The 23,951-nt window shown below is 40.5% G+C and overlaps 1 protein-coding gene across 1 annotated transcript; it reads left to right on the top strand.

Moving 5' to 3' along the window:
• Nucleotides 1-9,216: 9,216 nt before the first annotated feature.
• Nucleotides 9,217-22,373, top strand: zgc:154093 (uncharacterized protein LOC777623 homolog). The gene is made up of 2 exons (XM_038305295.1): nucleotides 9,217-9,383; nucleotides 20,937-22,373. The coding sequence occupies exon 2, from the start codon at nucleotides 21,240-21,242 to the stop codon at nucleotides 22,089-22,091; it is 852 nt and encodes a 283-aa protein (XP_038161223.1). The 5' UTR covers nucleotides 9,217-9,383; nucleotides 20,937-21,239; the 3' UTR covers nucleotides 22,092-22,373.
• Nucleotides 22,374-23,951: the final 1,578 nt, after the last annotated feature.

Here is a 23,951-nt window from a genome sequence, read left to right as displayed (position 1 = left end):
TTTTGCTGGGTCAGACTGGGTGGATGATTCCGTCTTGTTGCTTTGTAGTTTTTGACCCACATGCAGAATCATATGGAGATCCAGTGAGTTTTAATGTTTTAGTTACAAAAAGCAACATGAATCTGGAAGCGGAGACACTTTTTAAATCCTACTTCATGTAGCTGGTTTGTCAGATTTCTTAATTGTTGGGGACTGGAGACAGTTACAGCCAGGCGTGACTTGGATATGTAACCAAAAAAACTGTTAGATTTTGATTAAGCTGGTTATATTTTTCTTGAGGGCAGGTCTCTTTATGAGTTTTTTTCTGATAGTTAAATTGCTTTTATCAAAAGAGGCTGATATGGGTAGTGCTGTTATAGCCTAGAATTGGTACTTACCAATTATATATATTGTCACATGACCAAAAAAATGTTTATGCTCATCAAACCAATTTTCTATGCATAAATTGAAAGCAGTTTGGCAACAAATGCTGCTCTGCTATTGAATTAAAACAAGCCTTAAAACCTATATTTTTATTTCCACCCTACGCTATTTACAGATAAATGATATTTTTCACAGTTTTACTTTTTCAGCATTTCTTTCCAGTGACATCAACTTCGTCCTTATGACCATCTGCTCTTTTATGTGTTGGTAGAATAATGAATACATTGCTTTGAGTTGACTGTACATAATGTCCACACTCAGGGTTAAAAAAAGATAAATTACAACTCATATTTTGTGTCCCTGCCTCATTCAGAGTCAGCGATATATAAAAAATCCACCATCCGGCCCCATCCCTTCCTCTCTTTCTCTGCTTCTGTCTATTTTCGTATGTTGGTTCCAGGCGGAGGACGGCTCTGACCCCCGCGACGACCTCGGAGCCTTAAAAGAGAGGAAGAGGGGGAGGAGAGCAAGAAGAGGAGAGGACAGTGGGAAAAGGAAGGCAGAAAGAGAAACCTAAGTTTTCATCCCAGTACGAGGAAAAAGGGACAGATAGAGATTTTGACATGTTTATGTGAAATTTCCAATACCCTGAGTTATTTAGCTCGTTCTTGTGTAACATGCTTGGCTGTTTTACTTTTATTGCCTGCTCACTCTTTAGAAATGCTGCTGGAAAAAAACAAAACAAAATGGAATAGCCTAAACTGTAGCTAAGGGGGAAACGTTTTACTGCTGAGGAACTTTCTAACACCATCATGGGACTTTATTAAAAACAGCAAATCTTGCCACTTTGACCCTGACCTGAATCTAGCCTCAACATCCTTCCACTTTCTGTCATGTTTTATTATCAGTTAAACATCCTTAATATCCCTGCCCCAAAATTAACAGATACAAAGTAAGCTGAAGTTGAAAGAGATTTTATTGATGTTATATTTTAATTTAGTTGAGGAAAGTGTAAGCTTCTGGAAAAGATGTTTCCTTTGAAAACCCAGGACACATTTCTCTGCATGCTCTGTATACCATATCCAGATGAATGTGTGTGTGTGTGTGTGTGTGTGTGTGTGTGTGTGTGTGTGTGTGTGTGTGTGTGTGTGTGTGTGTGTGTGTGTGTGTGTGTGTGTGCACTACCTCAGTGATAACAGAGGGTGACATTCAGATGTGTCCCTCCCAGCTGGAGCTCATTTGGCCCAATTAGGAGGAGAATAAAGAAGAGCAGATCCCCTCAGAGGCCTGATCGTTCTCCCTAATAGAGTAGTTGTCAAGCCTTAAAACTTTGTTGCATTCTAGCTCCTTCGCTTACTTCCTGTGTTCTCCTTACAGGAAGAAGCTGTTAATCAATCTATAGTTCTTCCTCTGGTTCCCCAGTCCTCCCTGGAACTCTTAGTTGAGCTCTTCTTTGGAAAGTCTTCTTACCGCTCTTCTGGTAGTTCCTCCCTGGAGCTCCACAAACCATCCATTACTCACCTGCCTGTCCACCCTCCATCACTCCACCACTCCTGGAACAACAAAACAAATATTTTCAATAACCAACCCATACATCTAAGCCTATCAACCCTAACTTGGTCAACTTATTTTAATCACAATATTTCTAATCCAACTTCTTTTATAAAACTCTCCTGCCTTGGAATCATCTACTGAGCCTGGAAGAGACATTCAGTTCTCTTTCACTCAATAAATAATTTAAACCTTCCTCAGTTGTCTATAAAGAACACTTAAAAGGAATTAAAGGCTCTCTATTTTCTTTTTTAGCGTTTCCCCTCTTGTGTGTTGGAGGGTTTAATGCTCTTCCTTGCCGTCCTCCTCCATCACCTCAGAGGCTCGGCGGTTTCCTTCGATCACAGAAATGTGAGTGGAAACACATGGAGCCTCATTTTCTAACAGATTCCCAGAATTCCTGCCTGTGAGGTCACTCGTCTCCTGTGAGTCATTCATGACTTTCTCTACTAGGAAATGGAAACCTGTCGCTTAGCATAAACCACAGTAAGGCTGTGTAATGGTGTGGATGAAACATAAAGATTTTCAAGGATTTTCCTTGCAGATAAATGACAGCAGGGTTTATCCAAGTACTTTAGGAAATGTCAGATTATAAAAGAAAAGCTGGGTTGGGACAACTAAATAGATATCAGCCAATGTGGATGATACAGATGTCAAGCTCTTTTCTTATAAATCTCCTACCATTCTATTTTTAGAAAGAATTTTTGGTCTGTGGCATTTCAATGAAAGTCAGCTGACAGGAAATGGGGTTGGGAAAGAGGGGGGAGGACATACGACAAGGGTCAGCTGGGTGGGATTCAAGCTTGTGACAATCATGTCACTAAGACCATAGTACATTGGTCACTACCCCAGTGACCAACTATACTGACATTCTTGACTTTGCACAGTTAATGTTTCCTTCCATGGGAATTACTTCAGCACTGTGAACAGTCAGTCCCATTGTCGCAAATTGTAGTTCACTTTGTGCACCCAGTGTTCGCTACTACCTTACCAAGGAGGCTATGTCCATTCTGAAGCTATCTGCTCATCTACTTAGTGATAGGAGAACACCACTTACTGGGTGGCAGGCTCTGGCAAATTAAAAAAGAGAGTACTCACTTGCATTAGCTTTGAAGAAGTAGGCAAAGTGTTGTCCTAGTGGTTAGAGCAGTGTGCTTGTACAATGAGAAGTTTGCAAGTACCTGGTTCGATCCCCACAGCCTCCACTCTGTGTTCCTGGGCGAAACCCTTAATCCCACGCTACTCCTCAAGGGGATGGGTCAAATGCAGAGAGCGAATTTGCCCATTTCCCCAGTAAAGGGATTTACACAATCGGCTGGTGACTGGCATCTTTGGCTGGTCACCTATTGGACTGACTTTTTCCTTTGAGTACAGATAGGCTATCTTTAGCCTTGGAATTGACTTAGATTAAAATTGGAGAGTCTAGTAACCACCATGTCTTGGCTGGTGGCCTGCTATAATATATGGTCGTTTCTCAATTCACAAGTAAGTAAGTACGGACTTGTGTCCTCACCAACTATGTTCTTGAGAAGAACACAGTAAAGTTCGGACTCTTGGAGAACTTGAGCACGTAGCATAAATATGGGTCGATTGGAACAGAAGCGTACTTGTGACGTCACCACACGCTTGGCTAGTCACCTCCTGTTATTAATAGTCTCTAGATAATAATGAATTATCACTTTTTTCATTTATTGAGGAAATGATAATTAACACAGTCAGATAAACACAAATTAAACAATCTTTTTGCCAAATAAAACAAAAAACTCGCCATCATAGCCAGCGGTATTTCACACATGGTTATGCAGAGAGAGGGCTGCTGCAGACAGGCTAGGATTAGACCTGGCTGCCGTTACCCTGGGAGGTCCGCTGGTTGCTGCGGTCCTCTCAACTTTGGAAACGTTTTTTCTAAATTACGGACTAAATCAATAAACGGGCCATATAGTGACGCTTAAAAGTATAATGTTCTCGCCTCAAATTATCTTAATACGTACTTTAATGGAACAACGGCAACAGAAAAGAGAGGTTTTAACTTAATACTCTGAGGTCTGTGAGCGCTCCATTGGAAGCTGCTGCCGCAGTGCATGCTGGGACAGCTGTCAATCTCAAGAACAGACAAGTCTGCTCTGATACATGCTGGGTAAAGGGAGGTGCGAAAACAACTTTCGGGGACTTTGTCCGTTCTCTGTCTTCTTGTTCTTGTAAAATGGAACAGTACTAGGGCTGCGGCTGATGACATTTCACAAGTATACGAGCACATGATAACGCACAAATACACATATTGAGAAACGGCTTTTGTGAAGTTCAGCCCCTATATATGTTTATGTCTAACATTTTTGCTTGACATTGTATTAAATAACTGTAAATTCTATCAAAACCACATTTCGATTTTTGAAGTATGTTCACCATATCTCTTAGTAGCTGTTGGGATCTGGAGAAGTTCCACCTTTCTCCAGCAGAGTCCGCCGTGGATCCTCCTGAGCTGAGCCTTCGACACACCTGAGGCGCATCTCATCATCAGAGGATCCACCAGTATATAACCTGCCTTCAGACCTTGCCTCAACGCCGCAGTGTTTATCCAGTTTGGTTAGCACCTGAGCCTAGCTTCTTCTGAGAACCTTTGTTGCTCCTGAGTCCTGATTGGATTCTAATCCCTTTTTGTCTCTGCTTTCAGGAATCCAGTTTTTCCCTTGTAAGCTCTGGATGAGCTTAACCTGCCGAGCCTACCCTCTGAGCCAAACCTGAAGACTCTTCTCTGGATTCCCATGCAGCTCTGGACTAAGAGCTGGAAACCCAAAGCCAAGGTCTGCCCTCACGTTAGAAGTAAGACGCTGAAGCGGTTATTGGACTCTGCTGAACTAAACAGTCTCTGGACCCAACAGTTCCTCTCTCAAAGCCAAACCCGGACTTCTCAAGGTATAAACCTGAAACTCTCAAACTCAAACTCATCTGCTTCCAAGCTAACTGAACTGTCCTCCTCACAGACTCCAGTGAACCTGCCCCCAGGCCTGAACCAGTTCCTGTGTTTATTCCATGTGCTTGTGCTCAATAAAACTTGTTAAACTTTTCATCTGTTTCCGTGGTGTTCTGCATACTGGGCTTTTCTGAAACCCATCATGACAGTAGCATCTAAAGTGGGTATATCCTTGACTGACACTAGCCTATCTCCCAATGGAAAGCAGAGAAAGTAGGAAATCCTTTAGGTTACCAGCCAAGGAATGCTAGTCATCAGCTAGAATGCTATTAAAAGGGAGCACTCTCCTTCTCTCTCCATTTGCTATCACATCTTCCCAAAACTAGAATGTTCTCCTGAAATCTCAGTCTGCCATAGCCTTGGGAAACCTTAAGATACCCCAAGAGGACATGGAAATTGTTACTGAGGAGGGGAATCTCTGGGATTGCTTTAGGCAACTGTTATTTATGCCACCTGACAGCGCATAATTTGGTGGAGAAGTATGAATTGTTTTGTTAGACTGAAAAAGGTAGGAAAATTTTTTTTCAGGAGTAAACTCTTAAATACTTTAACTAGCTCATATCTCCTTGATACAGAGAATGAGAACCAAACTAGATGCAACTAAATGAAACAACCTGTCTCTCTTTACACTTGGTGTCATATTTCTTAAGGTTTAAGCTCTGAACGATGATCCATCTGTATGTGTCAGCGACAGACACGCAAGCTTTCTGGGAAGCAGACTGGAGCTGATTCAAGCGTGGGACTTTTCCCCCCTTTAATCACCAAATCTTTTATTGTGAAATCCACTCTTTCATTGTGAAAGATTTATACCACCTGTGGCTGAGGGGCCTGTTTCACAACAACATGAAAACCTCTTAGGACGTATGACTCGTGTGTCGACATGTTTCCAACTAGCTGAAAAAGTAAGAACACAAATCCTCGTTCGTTATCAACAAATGTTTTGATGAAAAAGGGAACAATAATAAAGCCTTCCGCGAAAGTTGATTGTTTTTCTGTTTCTAATTTGCCCATTTCTCATTATTGGTTAGATGCAAATGATCAGTCACTTCCACGGAGCTTGGGTGTATCCTAATCTCTGCTTGGGGTGCGCACAGACTCAAACCTCACCCACCCACTCTGTGTTTTAGAGCTGGAGAAACATCAACCCCTGTGGGGGTCTTGGCATGGGGTACCTCCTGAAGGGGGGAAAGCTAGAGGCCTTCTGTGGGGCCTGTAGGGCTGGATTTGTCTTCCACCTCATATTGATTTGATTAGCTGAGGTCATTTCTGTGTGTAATTCCTGCAGTGTGATATAACCACATCTGTCAGGGGAGTTGTGTAACTTTCTTCTTATCTAGCTTACACATTCCACCTAGTGTGCAGAGAGTGGGGATGATGTAGAGACAGGCAGAGATAATCCAGTCTTGTTTCAAGTAAATCTAAGCTATAGACACATCAAAATTCCCAACTCCAGCAGAAACGGGATGCGCTAAGACTCTTTACAAGGTCAGAAGCAATAATGCTGAATTCCCAAGACTGTTTTTGCTTCTTGTGGAACCTTGAAGGGTTACACCATGCTGCTTCAGCGGAAAAGAGACACGTCCTTCTTTGCACAAATGCACAAGCTGGAGTACAGAGGGAGTGGGTTTAATTTGCCCTGAGGGAGTCCTTCAGGGGCTGTAAACAAGATGTGTATGCAGTGTGACCTGCAAACAGCATGCATCTGCATTCTCCATTTGTTAAATCCTCATTACCTCGCTGTAATTAGGCTCTGTAGCAGCAGTCTTGTTGGGGCCATCTGAGTGTGTTTGCATTGTTTTATATTTGCTCCAGCAGTCTTTGACTGAGCCAGCAAATACAGATTTTTTAGGGGACTTTTTTAATGCAAACTAACTCCCTGTGATGGGCAGACTGCATGACTCTGTGGAAAAAACAGGGAAATGTTGTGTTTAACTGACCCAGATACAGATGCTCCATGACTGACATCAGCTATTTAAAGCAGTCGTTTTCATCTCAGGATTTGAAGTTCCGAATGTCTGTAAGAAAACAGCTGAATGAGTTCAGCTTTCAAAGCATTTCTCGCCCAAAAGTTATTTCTGGACCGACGTTTCCTCCAAGCTCTGGAGAAATCCGTTCGAGGTCTGGCTCGGCTCGTTCTGGTTTGGATCATGAACAGTGGATCTGTGTATTTTTGCCTGCTGCTAATCAAATTAGAACCCACAGCTCTCCTCACCTCCACTCAGTCTGCCTCAGCAGGACACCAGCAGTAAAAGGCCTTCATAATTACCCCTGGGGAAGTGGACCAGAACATTCACTGTCAGCTTTTCTTCCCTATGGAAACAATGAAACCAAATCTGACTCATTTACCTTCCTCCTGAAGTTAAAGCAGATTAAACTTCATTTCTTTGGTTTTTCTAGTTTGATATTTCACACCATTTGGTATTTATTATTATTAAAGAGGCAGTCCCTTTTTGTCATGATAATTGAACTGTTTTTATCAATATTTTAGGGATTTGATGGCTGTCAGAGCATTTTAAGTCCTCCAGTTCATGGTGTGACCAATCAAGTTGGGGAGTGTTAATATATACCAGCAGAAGTGGTGGTAGCCTTTCAAAATAAAAGATAAAAATTGCTTTAGAATATTAAACAGGTTGCATTTTTCTTAAGCATTTATTAGTGGCACAGGCCATGTTGCCTTGCAGCAAGGCAACATGTTAATAAAAAATACAGGAGACTGACTAAATGCTGTAGAAGATTCTCAATAAAACCAACCTCAAACAGGGTGGGTGGACTCAGGTTTCAGCTCTCAAAAACCTACAATGCTGGGATACAGTTGATTCTTTCCCTCAATCACTACAACCCCCACCCCCATGCAGGGGACCAAAACATCTCCCCTGGGCAGCCAAGTCAACAATTGCCCCTTTCAGGGGCATAGATCAGTATTGGGCATTAATCAAAAATGACTTGACTGGGTAACCGCAGTGAATGATCTTGTTTCCTACAAAATATTTATTGGGTAAAGACCATGTTTTGTTGCAACATACTTCTGAGACCAGACCAGACTGAAATTACATAAGGAACTGAGATGCAGTTATCTTGGAATAAAGTGTGAATATGTTTATTATTTTTAGGAGATTTGGGTTGAAAACAGAGTCTACTTACATAAGTACAGTGGTGTGAAAAGTACACACATTTGTTACTTAAGTAGAAGTATAGATACTGCAGTTTAAAAACACTCTGGTAAAGGTTGAAGTATTAACTTGTCCTCTTTACTCAAGTAAAAGTGAATAAGTATGTGCTCCAAAAACTACTGAAAGTATAAAAGTATAAAGTAACCTTTAAAAAAAAAAACAGCCAGATGCCGCTATATGAACTGAAAGCTCAATTTTTTTACTATTTCGAAATATTCTTTGAGATAGGGCCAAGGATGAGGGAGGTCTAGTTGGTCTCCGTCTCCATCTCCCGATACGCTCTCGCCTGTGTCCGACCTTTCAGACATTTCAACATCTTTTTCTGAATCCTACATTGTAGCATGGCATGGACGAGTCGCATTTGCAGTTTGAAGAACACCTGCTTGCTTCTGATGATTTCCTTTAGCTAACCAATGAGTGTTTGCGTTATATGACTCATCCAATTACATTAGTTTTCACTAGATGTGGATGGAGCCAATGATCTGCAATGATGGCGCACATGACGTGAAATAAATATTTATAAACATTAAACCGAAGCCAAGAGTAACAATCAACGTTTGTTTTAAAATGCAAGGAATAGAAAGTACAGATGCCTGTGTGAAAATGTAATGAGTAGAAGTCAGAAGTAGGAAGAAAAATAAGTAATGGAGTAAAGTATAGATCCCTAAAAGTGCTCTTAAGTACAGTAATGAGTATTTGTACTTCGTTACTTTACACCTGTGCACAGCGGTGAATAATCTTAAAGGAAACCTTTTTAACCTTGTTTACTAGAATATATTTAATGAGTAAAGACCATGTTTTGTTCCAACATACTTCTGAGACCAGACCAGACTGAAATTACATAAGGAACTGAGATGCAGTTATCTTGGAATACAGTGTGAATGTTTGTTATTTTTAGGAGATTAGGGTTGAAATCAGAGTCTACCTACATGAGTATCAGTTGGATCAGGTAGAGGTCTTGGGCCTTCGGAGAACAGAGAAGTCTGAACTTTAAATAACATTATTACACCTGGTGGAATAGCATCAAAAACAATAGCAAACTGCTCTTTTTGAGAAACTTTCTTTTGTGTTGTTGCGTTAGGCTAAGTGTGAGAGGATCTTATTTTGAAATCTCAAACCGGATGTTGGCCTCGGTCCCTTTAAGTGAGCTGATTTAACGCTTCTCCTTCAGTTGGGGAGTTGATCCACTTTAACTTTCTCAGAGACAGTAATAACAACCCGTCAGTAAGAGGTTTATTCCCTGCGTGGAGCTCACCTCCGTGTCCGTGGATTGTAGGACTAAAGACTACCGTGATTTTACAAGAGAAGAGACAGAATTTATTCTGGGGGTAAATATCATCTTAAAATGATTATTTCCTTATTTTGGATGTTTTTTATTTGAACACATTTAAATGTGAGGTGTGTGGCTGCAGTTCAGCTTCTGAATGGGGCTTTTGTGTCTCTATTATTTAGAAAACAAAAAGAGTGAAAAGTGACCCGTGTTACAATTTAATTGTTGACATAAACGCTTCTAGCAGGCTGCGCCCCTTTGTGCGCTTCCACAGTGGCAGGAGGCAGTAAAAGCTTAAGCTTTACAATTTATAGTGTGTTAGAAAGAAAAGAAAATATATTTTTATAAACATTCATGCAACAATCCTCCTGCTTATATTCAATTTCATCTGCTGACTGTTTTAACTGAAGTTGAGCATCATCATCTTAATTTATAGAGATTAAAATGTTTTAAAAGTTGGTGAATTTGACTAAAAGTGATCCAAAACATTGCTTTAAATCGTCAAAGACCATTTTAGGAGAAGTTAATGTAAAAAGAAAGAAAAAGTAGAAGCTGTGTGTGTCTCTGCCTGGTGTTTTCCAGAAAGGGGGATGTTTATTCTACTGAAATCAGTCAGCTGGGGAGACTTCAGGGGGACCTGAGGATGATCTCAGAGGCTGCTCTTACATAACCCACAGGGTTTGAGAGCTGAGGAAGTTAATTAGGCTTTAACTTTGTTTCTCTGATCACAGTCTTTTATCAGAATGAACCCCAGGAGCTGCTGGAACCAGTTATACTGCATCATAATTAGGTAAAGACAACAAAAGCCAGCAGATCTAAACCCCAGAACCTGCTCTCAGACTGATATTGCAACATGAAGACAGGCATGAATCATAAGCTGAGCTGATTCAGTGCATATGGCCCATTTACTCATCGGCTTTATTATGGAAAACATGGGCGTAGGTTTGCATAGGGACCATAGGGACATGTCCCTACCAAAAACTTGGAAGGACCTATTTGTCCCTACCAATAATTGGATGTAAACAACATGTTTATAATTTACTATACAGCAGCCGCTTCTTTTCCTCTCGCAGCTTCTCTGCCTGGTAGCTGCAGCTGCCTGCTCTTTCCTGTATCTTTCACATAGCAGCGCATCAACTGTGCTGCGCGGTTTAACTCTCTGATTATTCTGCCTTAAGTTCCGCCTTCTCTCTTTCTGATTGCGTGTTTTCTAGTCTGTATGTGCGCGGGTTCTTGGAGCGCGAAAAAAAAGACGCTAAAATAAATTAATATTGGGCCAAGAAGCTAGTCCAAATGAAAAAAAATATTATCTACGCTAAAACAGGCGAAAGCTTCCGACTGGAGTTCTGTAAAAAAGCAGGAGAGAGTTTTATTGATTTGTGGAACTTGAGAAATGTAAGTTAACAACGTTATGATTTCTTTTATTTTATCTTTTAATCAGATAGCCAAAGGCTCCTTACAGAAGATCTTTTATGAAATGAAACCAGGTGAAACAGAAACGTTTAAACGTTTCCTTTGGAGGAGTTCTGGATGGAGAATATTGAGAGACAAAACTTTTTTTTTTTTTACTTCTTAAATGCTAATATTTTTTACAATCTTGGTGTAATTCCTGCTCTAAGTGGGTCGCTCTGTCGGCTAAAGGCACATTTTAGTGGCCCTATACTCCAGTTTACGATTAATCAATTACTAAATTAGTTCACAATTATTTAAATAATTTGTTAATATGATTGTTTCAGCCATAGATAAAATACATGAAATTAGCAATACAGAGTAGGCTAACTACAGCCCAGATGTACAACTTCTAATATTAATATTTTAAATGCTCAGTGTCAGTTCCTCTTCTAGTTCCAGTGCACATGTAAATACTATACATTTATTTGCTGTCCCTTGAATGTATTATTTTGCATGATCCAGAGAGAGCATATTAGATTAAAAAAAATAAGAGTGGGGTTTACCTCTGTTTACCTCTGCACAATTCTATATCTTCAGAAGAAAACACAGGATAAATCCACATATTAGACTATATTTGGTTAAACAGACACTGTCTTAGTCGCAGGTAAATTTAAATGCAATCCTTTTCAAAGTGGAAAAAGTCCTAATTCCACATTCATCAGAGCCAGTGATGCTTTAAATATTGATAAACAGCATCTAGTGCATGTAGTGCTTTTAAGATTTGTAGCCTATTAATGTAGCAAGAAATGCTGCTGTTCTCTTTAAACAAAATGAGCCCTGAAGCTCACATTAAGCATAAAAAAGAGCATGCTTATTTTTTGCTAAAGACCAATGAAACTGAAGAATAGTGTCCCTACCAAAGTTGAAATCAAACCTACGCCCTTGATGGGAAATATGTCACATTTTGGGGGATGGACAAAAAAGTTGGACAAAAAAGAAAGGTTGAATTTATTCCCTCATTGAGTTTCTTTTAGGGCCAGCCATAAGTTGTGTGAGGGCCTGAGCAGAATTTCATATGGTTGGATTAAATGCATTTAATGAAGTTCTTCTTAATACTGATAAAACATTATTTTGGACAATATTATAAAATTTGTCATTCTTTAAGATTTAGAAAATTGGGCAGTAGTTCTTATAATATAAAACAATTAGGAATCCCTATGATAACCAGTGGTGACAATTTAATTCAGTTTATTTCTATAGCGCCAATTCACAACACATCATCTCAAGGCACTTTACAGTTCACCAGATCATACAGTCAAATTGATTCAAAGTTTTCTATCTAAGGAAAACCAGTCGATTACATCGACTCATTGACTCGAAGGCAATCCCTCACACTAAGCATGCTCGTAGTGACAGTGGAGAGGAAAAACTCCCTTTTAACAGGAAGAAACCTCCAGCAGAACCAGGCTCAGTGTGAGCGGCCATCTGCCGAGTCTGACTGGGGTTCAAGGAGACAGAAGCAGATGGGCTCCAGGCCAATTCCCGCGTCAGAGGATGAAGAGAGCACATCCAGCCAGTAACAGTCAGAGAAACAGGACTACACTGAAAAACAGGATCTACAATATCCTGCATACTATTAAAACAATAATAATTATTGGAATTTGAGAACTAAATACAGGAATTGATGTCTTTGTGTCAAGCAGCATCTTTTCCAGAGAGATATATATAATGCTGTAAGGGTGTCTTGTTTATACAGCAGCATTTAGTTTAAGCTGACAAATTATTATTGCTAACTTTTTAATTTGCCCTAAATGTAACTTTGAGGTACACATGAACATCTGTTAGTATGCAATATTCAAAATCCCTCCACCTATGTCTCCTCCGTACCACTAAGGGGACTGCTTTAAGCAGATTGGTGGGGGAAAACTCTCTCTTAAATGTCACAGCAACTCTTGTCACCACCCGATCTGTCCCGCAAGCACGATCTGTTCTGCGCATGCGTTATCAGCTTATTTGCGCATCCAGATATACATCTCGGTCGCCCTGGATGTTTTTTGTTAAAAAGACCTAAATGATGTTTTTCCCTCCCCAAAAATAGTTAACATACTAAAATATGTTTCAAAGGTTAATGTATTTCATGAAATCCTTTCTGTTTTATCACTCGTCTCTGCCCGATCTGCACTGGAAATGGGATCCTACGCTACTTGCAGTGGCTAACTTCTCCGGCTTTGGATTTAAACATAAATCTAGTCTTTTTGAGTTTTTTATCGTTGTGTTTTAACCTTACAGTATATAATGCGTAATCTAAGAAAGAAACAACCAAAATTCAGATAAGGATGGTTTAATCATATTTTGTCGGACTGTTCTGAGCATGTCCGATGATGACGTCAGAGAAGCCGTTTAACGAAGAAAATGTAAAAAGCATCAAAATTGTTTCACAAAAGTCATAAAATATTTTTCATAGATGTGTATTAGCATTCTTCAGTGAGGTAAGGATAGAAGGAAGTAATTTTAGTACCATAATTACATTCTTTATGGATACCCGGATATATATTCGCGCATGCGCAAGACGGATTGGATAGTGACAACTGTTATAAAGAAATATATACCTTGCCTATGCCAGAACTATTTGTTTTATGAACAGGAATCTACGCAAAGTCTCTGACAAGGCCGAAAACCAAAGGTTGTTATTATTTGTAGTTTGTTTTTAGTTTTCTTTAGTTTTTATAATTAACTAAGCAAGAATTACCTAGGCAGGGATAAATCAGAGTGCAAAATGTTGATCAGTGCTTCCTCCAGATATATGAATGTGTTTTAAGGTTCCTATTAATGCATGACCACTAAATTAAACTGATCAGAGTGAATGTTATGAACACTGACCAGAAAGTTAATTGCCACTGATTAACTTCTTTATAATGGCACCTGTTAATAGGTAGGACAGTTTGGACAATGTGTTAATATTTTCTAAAATGGGAAAGAGATGATTTGAGTTGTCTGAAAGTCAGGCTATAGCACATTTTAGTAATAAGGGAATTCAAAATGCTTTAAATGCACTGGTCAGTATCAATTAGGATTGGTCCAGAGAAGGAACAGTGATGATTTAATGTACGAATTATGAGTCATTGATGCACATCGAGAGGGAAGGCTGGTCTGATTCAACAGATGGGTTTCTATTAGTGTTGCCCAGATGCCATTTTCTTGCCCCAATACCTGATACCTGGCTGTGCATTACTGGCCGATACCGATACCATCTGTTTGAAATTGATGTGTGTGTATATATGAAGAACTGCATAATACTGGGATGTAAAATAATTGCCATCATGGCTTTGTCAAGCTGCTGCCTACCTTTGTGAAGCTGGAAAAAAGCCTAAAACAAAGTGAATCCAGTAGAACTTTTTATTGCCTACCTGGAATGGGTGACAATAGTTGAATAAACCTTTGGCTCTTAAAATGGTATCAGTGCCCTATTTGTCGGTACTCGCCTATACCGATACCACCATTTTAGTGCTGGATTGGGGCCCTGCCCGATACTGGTATCAGTATCGGTGCAACACTAGTTTTTATGGGTCAAATTTTCAAAGAACTTTACTCTGGTTCTAATAGAAAGGTGTCAGTTTGTCAAGCTCAATTCATTCAAGACAAAAAACATTTATGCATTCTTTCAGCTTTTCATTACTTCTTTAAATCCAGAAAATCTTAATGTTTATAGCTATAAGCAATGACAGCATTCCTCATATACAGAAAGACATTCCTGATTTAAATGGTGTGACTAAAATAGCTCTAAAATGTTTGTCTCGGATGTTAGAGATTTAAGTTTTTTTTGGCATTAAAATACAATTATATTTTGTCTTTAATATGACAACATAATGATGTGGAAAAAAAATATAAAACCATTATTCTTCTCTATTTTGTTGTGCTTCTTCATTCTTTAGTTAATATACATTTAGTTCAGGAAATTGAAGAAAACAAAGGTGGTCTAAGGACGTTCTCCATGACTGCATATAGGAAGCCTTGGTCTCACTGCTTAGTATTAACTGCGTAAGTGGCATGACTGGTTTTGTATATAACGACGAATGATCCCCAAAACCATCAACAAATAAAGTATTAGATTATGTTCAGTGTCCCTTTAAGTTCCAGAGAGTAAAAAAGCTTTATGAAGAAACGGAAATGTTTTTAAAATTTACCCATAGGCTGTTTGGAGTGCACACTAACTCTGTGTTCTCTTTGAGGGGCCCTGAGCAGTCGCTAGGTTTGCTTATATCTTAGGCCAGCCACGGAGGTTTTTAAGCTCCACTGTGGACAAAACAACCATATTAACTGAAAAACAAACCAAATCAGCTTTATTTTACTGTAAAAACAAGCGGATTAACAGACAGGCAGACTACTATCTGCCTAACTGCCGCCTGCTGTGCAGTTATACACAGGTCTACAGAAGAACAACAAAACTGTTTGTCCTATGATGAGGATGAAGAAGATGATGAGCTCAACGGTCCTGTTTCTGCAGTCAGGAAACAAATGGAGCCTGAGAGCAGAAACAGATGTTGGATCAGCCTCCTCGTCCGTCTCCTCCTCCTTCTCCTCGGTTGATTACATCATCAGTGTGTGTTCCCGTTTCCAGTATTACGTCTTTTAGGAAAGGTGATGCATGAAAAAAGAGACACCAGCAAACCTCCCTTCATGAGTAATTAGGCTTAAACCCTTTTAAGTTTGACTCAAGAAAGTTATGTTGTCATTATCCTCTATTTATGAGGTGCCCCACAATAAACCAAAAAAAATTTCCTCTAAAATGATTTTTTATGAACCATAAACTATTATCTGATATTCTTTATTTAAGCATTTGTATTTTTTACATTAGAGTTTGGAATAAAATCTAAACTTCCTTGATGATTATGTTTAGGTTTTTAGAAACAAATCCACATTAATTGATAAGCTTTCTTATTTTTGAGTGAAAGTGGATATTTTCATTTTAGTTCCTACTTTCAAGGTGAGAAAAACATTTATAATTATAACAGAATGATTGCTTTTTAATTATAGAGAGACTATTAAAATATACCTTTTCAAACTTTAACACTCACCAGTGTGTTGGTCTTGGCCCTGTAAAAAACCTTGGTTTTAACATTAAACCTCGAAGGTTTGACATGACAGATAAACAGATGACATATTTTATTTGATATTGAAGCAAAAAACACTGTATGCGAACAGTTTACAGTAATTTAAGACAAGTAAGACTCCAGAGGAAAACAGACGGTAAACATTTTGCATTTTGATTCATTTGATTGATTGATTCAAAGCATCAAAAAGCAAATAAATATTAACCAATGAGGTGCACAGTGACCCAGAAAATAACCTGCTTGTTATTGATCTACTGTGTGAATTTTCTGGTAATTTTACGCATATCTGAGAAGTTTTCTAAAACCTCTTATCATATTTTGTAGGATTTTTTATTTATTTATGTAGCTGTATCTGTTTTGATCCAAATAATAGCTGCATAGGCTGAGAGAACGGTCTTTGCAAAACCAGTAAAACGGATTTAATCAGACTTCATCGAGGCCATAAAAGCAGAAAATATTTAATAAGATCAGGTTTGGCCTCAGAGATGCTGCCAGTTGAAAATGAGCTCCTTGGATGTTATTTATTTGGCAGAGAAAGAATCAAACATTCAGTGAATCGGATGAAAGGTTCTGTTTGAAAGTACGTCATACAATATTTAATGATGGATTTTAAGTACTTGTTATATTTAAACCCAATTGGTCCTCATTACTCTATGAATTCAGTTGAGAGCATTTCCTTAAACTATATTAAAGAACAAACTTTATTAAAAAGAAATTCTACATTCCTGTTATGCTAATTATCTTTTTTTATTCCAACAAATCTTTATATGTACACAGCTATGATAAAATAACTTTTTAGTATCGTAGTTTGGCTGTAAAAGTGAAGTTTTGCATCAGAAGGTCCAACTTTGCAGATAATCTGTTGCATCACTGGTTCATCTGAACCAGTTCTGACTGGTTCTGGCATTAATATCTCTGTTGTTGTGGTCAAAATTGTTCCAGATTTAGTCTGGGTGTGTTTATGAGCTCAGCATTTAATGTCCTCCTTTCAGTTTGTTTGAGAGCCACATGATTCATTTGTTCCATTATTTCGGTTCGGACTTGCAGAGCTTTATTACTCCTTAGGTTGAAAGAAGGACCAAACCCTGATTGTTTTTGTTCTTTCCGACTTTCAGACACTGGAATTGGATTCAGCCGCTGTCTTACATGTTTCTAGTTGCTTTGTGGCTAATTACTGGGATGTTTGTGGGAATCCGTTTTTATTCTCTGTCTTGTTTTATATGTTTTTGCTTGCAGGAATTAGTCCGGTATTTACAGGCATGAACCAGTCGTCTTCTTTGAGGAGAGATTTTGTAACAAGATTTTGCAGGAACAGTCCTGGAAGATCGTCAGTGCCGTTTGCAACACGGCGTTATCCACACCGATCAAACAATTACTCTCTTGTGTTGTTCAAGGTTAAAGTTGCACATGTCTGAACTCATGTTGCAATCATTTGATACTTCTAGTACCTTTCATAGACATTCTGGCTCCTCACAAATTAATAAGTCACATCCTATTCTTGTAAGTATCATTAGTCTATGTTACTTTGTTAACCGTTTTAAAGTAACTAAGACTGATTAGGAGTAAAGCATCTTTAAACAGTTAGTAGTTATTTTCAATTCTCTCTTGCTGCTTATTGTGATTCACAAGCTAAAAACTTTGCAAAAAAAAAAAATTACACTAGCAGATCAGACAGATGAGTTGACAGCCTTGCTGATCCAGCAAATTAATGCTGATTTTTTTAGTTTGATCATCCACAATGTAGCTTTTATTTTTTCACTTGAAGGAGATAAGGATAATCTAAGGTTACAATATACTGTATGTCTTTGTATTTGAAGAAGAAACTGCATAATTAAGTTGCTGAGGAGGCAGGAAGCAGACAATGCTGATCAAGTGAGGAAGCACGGTTTGCAGCGGGCTCTTAGATGTAAGCTAGGCAGCAGATTCGTTAGTCGCTAAAGAGCAAGCCATGGAGAACAGGGTGGACTATTCACTGCTATATAGTGTGAAGCATGGAGCTAGACCAAGAAGCAAGGGTTTGCTCTCCATAGCAACGTCACTGTATCCTGCTGGACCCACTAGCCTTGCTGGTAACTAAAATCCCTTCAACCTGGCTACAGAGCAACAGAGCATTTTATGAATTTCTTAATTTAAAACCTGAAGGATTCATTGAGGTAGTGGCAACCAACTCATTCTAAGGTAAAGTTTGGTTAAAAAGGAGTCATAATGCAGGCAGATGGACAGTTGCAAATGTTTTCTGGTGGGTTTCTAGTACCTATTTGGTTTAGAAAGTCTTACAAGTGTGGCTAGACCTTCTCTATCTGCTTCATTAGTTTATATTGCAAAAAAAATAATAAAAAGAATTATCCATACATTCACCTTCATCTTCCGCTTATCTGGGGTCGGGCTGTGGGGGCAGCAGCTTCAGTAGGGAGGCCCAGACGTCCCTCTCCTCACCCACTTGGGCCAGCTCCTCCGGGGGAATCCCAAGGCGTTCCCAGGCCATCAGAGAAACATAGTCCCTCCAGCGTGTCCTGGGTCTCCCCCTGGGCCTCCTCCCGGTGGGAAGGGCCCGAAACACCTCACCAGGGAGACGTCCAGGAGACATCCTAATCAGATACCTGAGCCACCTCAACTGGCTCCTCTCGATGTGGAGGAGCAGCGGCTCTTCTCTGAGTCCTCCCCGAGCTTTAAAAAGCTTCCTGAACCAAGCTTTATTTGATTTTGGTTTATTTCTTACAACTTACAGAGGGGCTATACCTTACTTGCTACCAAAACGTTCTTATTTTAAAAATAAAAACTGTGCATTTGTGAGACCTAATTAGGGTAGAGAGGCTAAAGTGAAGTGATATTTACAATAAACTATTTGCAAGTGTAATAGTTTCTGTCTTTTTGAACTTTGGGCCACGTATTCGGTGACCCAAGTGATTGCTAAGAGCTAAACCCAGTAATCCAACAGATCAGAGTCATGCTTAGAACAGAGTATCACCTCCAGCTCTCAGACTTTTACATTAAAGGGTGAAAACATTCAAACCTGTTGTCCTCTTAAAGCATTGCTACACCTACGAGCATTATGAGCAAATAACGCCAGATTTGACACTTTGACAAAATGTAACAGGACATCCAGATGCTATTTTTCGAGCAGGAGCAGACATTTTTCTACAGTATTAATCATTAATCATGATTGATGTGGCAGCCATATTGGACTTCGAGGTCGATTTGTATTATTTGGCAATTAGAGGCATTATTCCAGCTGCACTCCTGTAATTATTGTTAAATAGTCCTACCTTAGGCACACCCTTTTTATTTACGTCATGAAAATGCTGTAAGGTTTGTCTCAACCAGGTTGGGAAAATAGCATTTAAGACCAGGAATCTGCTAGAGCAGTTATTTATTTAGGTTGAAAAAATTGCATTTTATGGGAGATTATTACAGATTAATGTCTCTTGTTTTTTAGGCTTTATTTCTTAATTAATGTCCTATAAATGTAGACCCTCCCATATACGCCCCCCCCCCCCCCCCCCCCCCCCCCCCCCCCCCCCAAAAAAAAAAAAAAAAAGCTGAGTCGAAGCTGAGCAGATGTTGACCTTGATAGATCTGATCTCCACTCAGCTGGAGTCATGTTTATCCAGCGCCTGCAAGTTGAGACAGGATGTGACTTACAGATATGATAATAATACTGACATGATGGTGCTGAGTGTCTGTTTAATTGTTCACAAGATAAACTGTACCTTTGGACAATAGGAGTTAAAAAAAACACCTATTGTGTTCAAATTATTCAACCAAGGAATTATTTTATGCATTTAATCTCCATCTGTAATACGGTCTTGATATGTCAATACGTTGTGGGCTTGAATGTTATTCCGTTTGTGGATTTCAATGATGTATGTAAACTTCATTCTCCTGAACAGGGTCAGTATTACACATAGAGAGTGTATTATTTAAAAATAGCCTACTTAAATTTCAAATATAAGCTCAATCCTGTTCACCATCAAGCTTCTGGAAATATTTTATCAGGATATTTGACCATTATATTCCACTGAGTTTATTAATATCAGCCGGTTTCCCGCTAAAGATGAGGCTTTTAAACATTGTCCAGCGCTTAGGTAAGGCTGTTCCAGATGTTCTAGCTGTTAAATTGAGGTGAGGGTAAAGAATTTAGTAAAAGCTGAAGCCTTATTAGTTCATAACCACTGACAGCACAAAACTCCCACAACATGATGCTATAGACTGTAAAGATTGGAAAGTGAATCATTTTGTATTTCTTCTCGGTAGAAATCTGCTGAGTTGGAAAAAGTCACAAATATCAAATCAGTTTTGCATTTTAACATTAACTTTCTACCCAAATATAAATATAAAGTATCATTGATGTGGCTGCAGGTCTGCACTGTAAGATCCAACCTGATGGTGGCCCCTGTCGGAACTTTCACAGCAGCTTTGTTTTGCTGATGCTGTCCTGTGACGGATACCAGAATATCATGTTGCTGAGAATAAAACCTCCTCCCGGCTGCTGTCGGCGCTTCAATCCTGCACAGATATGAGCCAAATTTGAACCTGTGAGCCATGAAACTCAACTTTCAAGTTTTTAACAGTACAAGCAGAAGATTTGTGCAGAACATTAGTTTGGTCTCTTCCATTTGTTTATTGAACAGCAGTCTTTAATTTTACATAACAGATAAAACTGGGTTCAATTGTGACAGAAAAAGAGTTGTTGGTACTTGAATAGAGAAAACATTCCTTTGTGACAGTCCGACCATGAACCCATCACATGCTCTGTGCAGCTTCAGGCGGGGTTTTCTCAGGAGGTGATAACAGCCTGCAGAGCAGCAAGAAAGCTGAAACTCAAAAAGGAAACTGTTCCTGAGGGTGTTCGGTCTTTTAGAGCAATTTTGTGCACCAACTCAGACGTTTGCACACATTTTGGGGAAACAGAGCCCCGCTCTGCAAACACTGGGGTCGGTCACATGGCCTCTGGCTATGGAGAGAAGGCTGTAAATCTCCCCCAGCCTTCATTCCTGCTACCTCCTCCCTTCCCCTCCACCTCATCTATCTCCCTGTGTTTTTTCCTTTTCTCTACATATCTTTGAACCTCTTTTTGATTCCCTCTTCTTTTTTGTGTCCCTTCATAGATCTCCAGCGTTTTGATGCTACATTCCAGAAGCTTCTGCTGACCTCAGAGGACCAGACTGCGGACAAAAATCCCATTTTTCATTCTTTTATCTCATGGATATGGCTTTTCTGTGCAGGAGGGGAAGAAAGTGGGAGCTGATTTGAGGTCAATGCCTTTCTCCTCTCACCTCTGAGTCACAAGTCAGCCTGAGGAGCTGCTATATTTACAGGGAGAGACCTAAATATTCCCCTGGCATATAAACCCTTGATAGATTTCTGCATAAAGAGGCATTGAATTCAGTGAGCGTATTTTCTAAAGAAAAATGCCAGCAAAGACACCCATCTACCTGAAAACTACGACCCCTAAGAAAGGTAAGAGGCAGAAGCTGCGGGACATCCTCTCAGGGGACATGATCAGCCCCCCGCTTGGCAATGTTCGTCACAGCGCACACGTAGGACCTGAAGGCGAGGGGGACATGTTTGGGGACATCGGTTTCCTCCAGGGTAAAATGGACATGCTGCCATCCCTGAGCCGGCCGCAGAACGGCCACGCCCACTCCCACAGCGTGGAGAGACACATAGGCGAGGGGTTCGCTGCCAGACACGAGGCTCACAGCTACGCCTACAATGGCTTCCACTACCAGCACTCCTCCAACGGCCTGCTGAAAAACACGGTTTCCATGCCAGTTTCCATCGCCCACGAGCAGGCCCCGCCCAAACCGCCGCGCCTCCACCTGGATGACCACGCTCCTCCCCCTCTGCAGCCTCAGCAGCATCCTGAACCAAGCCAGTATGACCTCCAGTCGCCTGGTGTGGCTTCAGAGCCCTGCAGAGACATAGCCATCCCTCCAACCATGCGCAGGCTCGTCCCGTCCTCCGGCTCCTTCTCCGAGGTCTCCTCTGAAGACTCCATGTCTGAGATCTGCGGGCTCCAAGATGTTCGCCGGGGCCTTAGCCTGGACTCTGACGCTGGCCTGAGCAATGAGGACCTGAGGAGCGAGCAGAGCGACTCACCCTGCGCCGCCTTCCATCCGGCAGCCATCACAGCCTCATCTGGGGTGCTGCGGTCAGACTCCATGGCCAGATTGGACCTGGATCTAGGCCCATCCATCCTGGACGATGTCCTGAGTATCATGGACCGCTATAAGACTGACGACAACCGCTGCGAGCTGTGAGGACAGAACTGCGATGCTGACATCTCTTAACATGCTCAAATATGTTTGGTGAAAATAATGGATGAAGGGATTCATCTATTCTGGAACATTATGAAGTGCAGGACTATTGCTGCTTAAGACACTTGTTCAGAACCTAAGCCCATCATGAAACCTGAAAAATGCCTCCAGAGGACTTACTGCTCCCTTTTCTGCTCTCTTAATATTTAAACATGCGATAAAGACACTCGGAGTGACCTGGGAAACCAAACAGATGCAAATTTATTATTAGAAACTACTCTAGATATACACTCACCGGCCACTTTATTAGGTACCCTATGCAAGTAACGGGTTGGACCCCCTTTGCCTTGCCTTCAGAACTGCCTCAATTCTTCGTGGCATAGATTCAACAAGGTGCTGGAAGCATTCCTCAGGGAGTTTGGTCCATATTGACATGATGGCATCGCACAGTTGCTACAGATTTGTCGGCTGCTCATCCATGATGCGAATCTCCCGTTCCACCACATCCCAAAGATGCTCTATTGGATTGAGATCTGGTGGCTGTGGAGGCCATTTGAGTACAGTGAACTCATTGTCATGTTCAAGAAACCAGTCTGAGATGATTCCAGCTTTATGACATGGCGCATTATCCTGCTGTAAGTAGCCATCAGAAGTTGGGTACATTGTGGTCATAAAGGGATGGACATGGTCAGCAACAATACTCAGGTAGGCTGTGGTGTTGCAACAATGCTCAATTGGTACCAAGGGGCCCAAAGAGTGCAAATAAAATATTCCCCACACCATGACACCACCACCACCAGCCTGAACCGTCGATACAAGGCAGGATGGATCCATACTTTCATGTTGTAGACGCCAAATTCTGACCCTACCATCCGAATGTTGCATTAGAAATCGAGACTCATCAGACCAGGCAACGTTTTTCCAATCTTCTATTGTCCAATTTCGATGAGCTTGTGCAAATTGTAGCCTCAGTTTCCTGTTCTTAGCTGAAAGGAGTGGCACCCGGTGTGGTCTTCTGCTGCTGTAGCCCATCTGCCTCAAAGTTGGATGTACTGTGCGTTCAGAGATGCTCTTCTGCCCACCTTGGTTGTAACGGGTGGTTATTTGAGTCACTGTTGCCCTTCTATCAGCTCGAACCAGTCCGGCCATTCTCCTCTGACCTCTGGCATCAACAAGGCATTTCCGCCCACAGAACTGCCGCTCACTGGATGTTTTTTCTTTTTCGGACCATTCTCTGTAAACCCTAGAGATGGTTGTGCGTGAAAATCCCAGTAGATCAGCAGTTTCTGAAATACTCAGACCAGCCCTTCTGGCACCAACAATCATGCCACGTTCAAAGTCACTCAAATCACCTTTCTTCCCCATACTGATGCTCGGTTTGAACTGCAGGAGATTGTCTTGACCATGTTTACATGCCTAAATGCACTGAGTTGCCGCCATGTGATTGGCTGCTTAGAAATTAAGTGTTAACGAGCAGTTAGACAGGTGTACCTAATAAAGTGGCCGGTGAGTGTACATCTCCACTGCAGAGCTCATATCTGCCTAATTCAAAAACAGCTTTATGCCATCTTCTGTCCAATGACGTCTTCTCAGAGTTGCAGGTGAAATGTGACTAACTTTAGATGTTATTTTGTCAGATTTCAGTCGCTGCCTGCTGTTACCAAACAGCAGCAACATCTTTCTGACATTATTCCATTTCTTTAAGAAAAGAATCTCAGGATCTCTATTTTTGGTTTGGAAGCTTTAGGTGTAAGAAAATAAAAACAGATGGTGTCGATCACACTCTGCTTAAAACGCCCTACTTTGTTAAGGCTTTCTTTCAGCCTGCCTGACATGGATTTTCTTCATTATCACAGTAGCCTA

The sequence above is a fragment of the Cyprinodon tularosa genome, unplaced genomic scaffold (genome assembly GCF_016077235.1).
Source record: "Cyprinodon tularosa strain WSP-4 unplaced genomic scaffold, ASM1607723v1 ctg554, whole genome shotgun sequence".
Taxonomy (NCBI): domain Eukaryota; kingdom Metazoa; phylum Chordata; class Actinopteri; order Cyprinodontiformes; family Cyprinodontidae; genus Cyprinodon; species Cyprinodon tularosa.
This window is presented reverse-complemented; position numbering and strand designations above follow the sequence as displayed.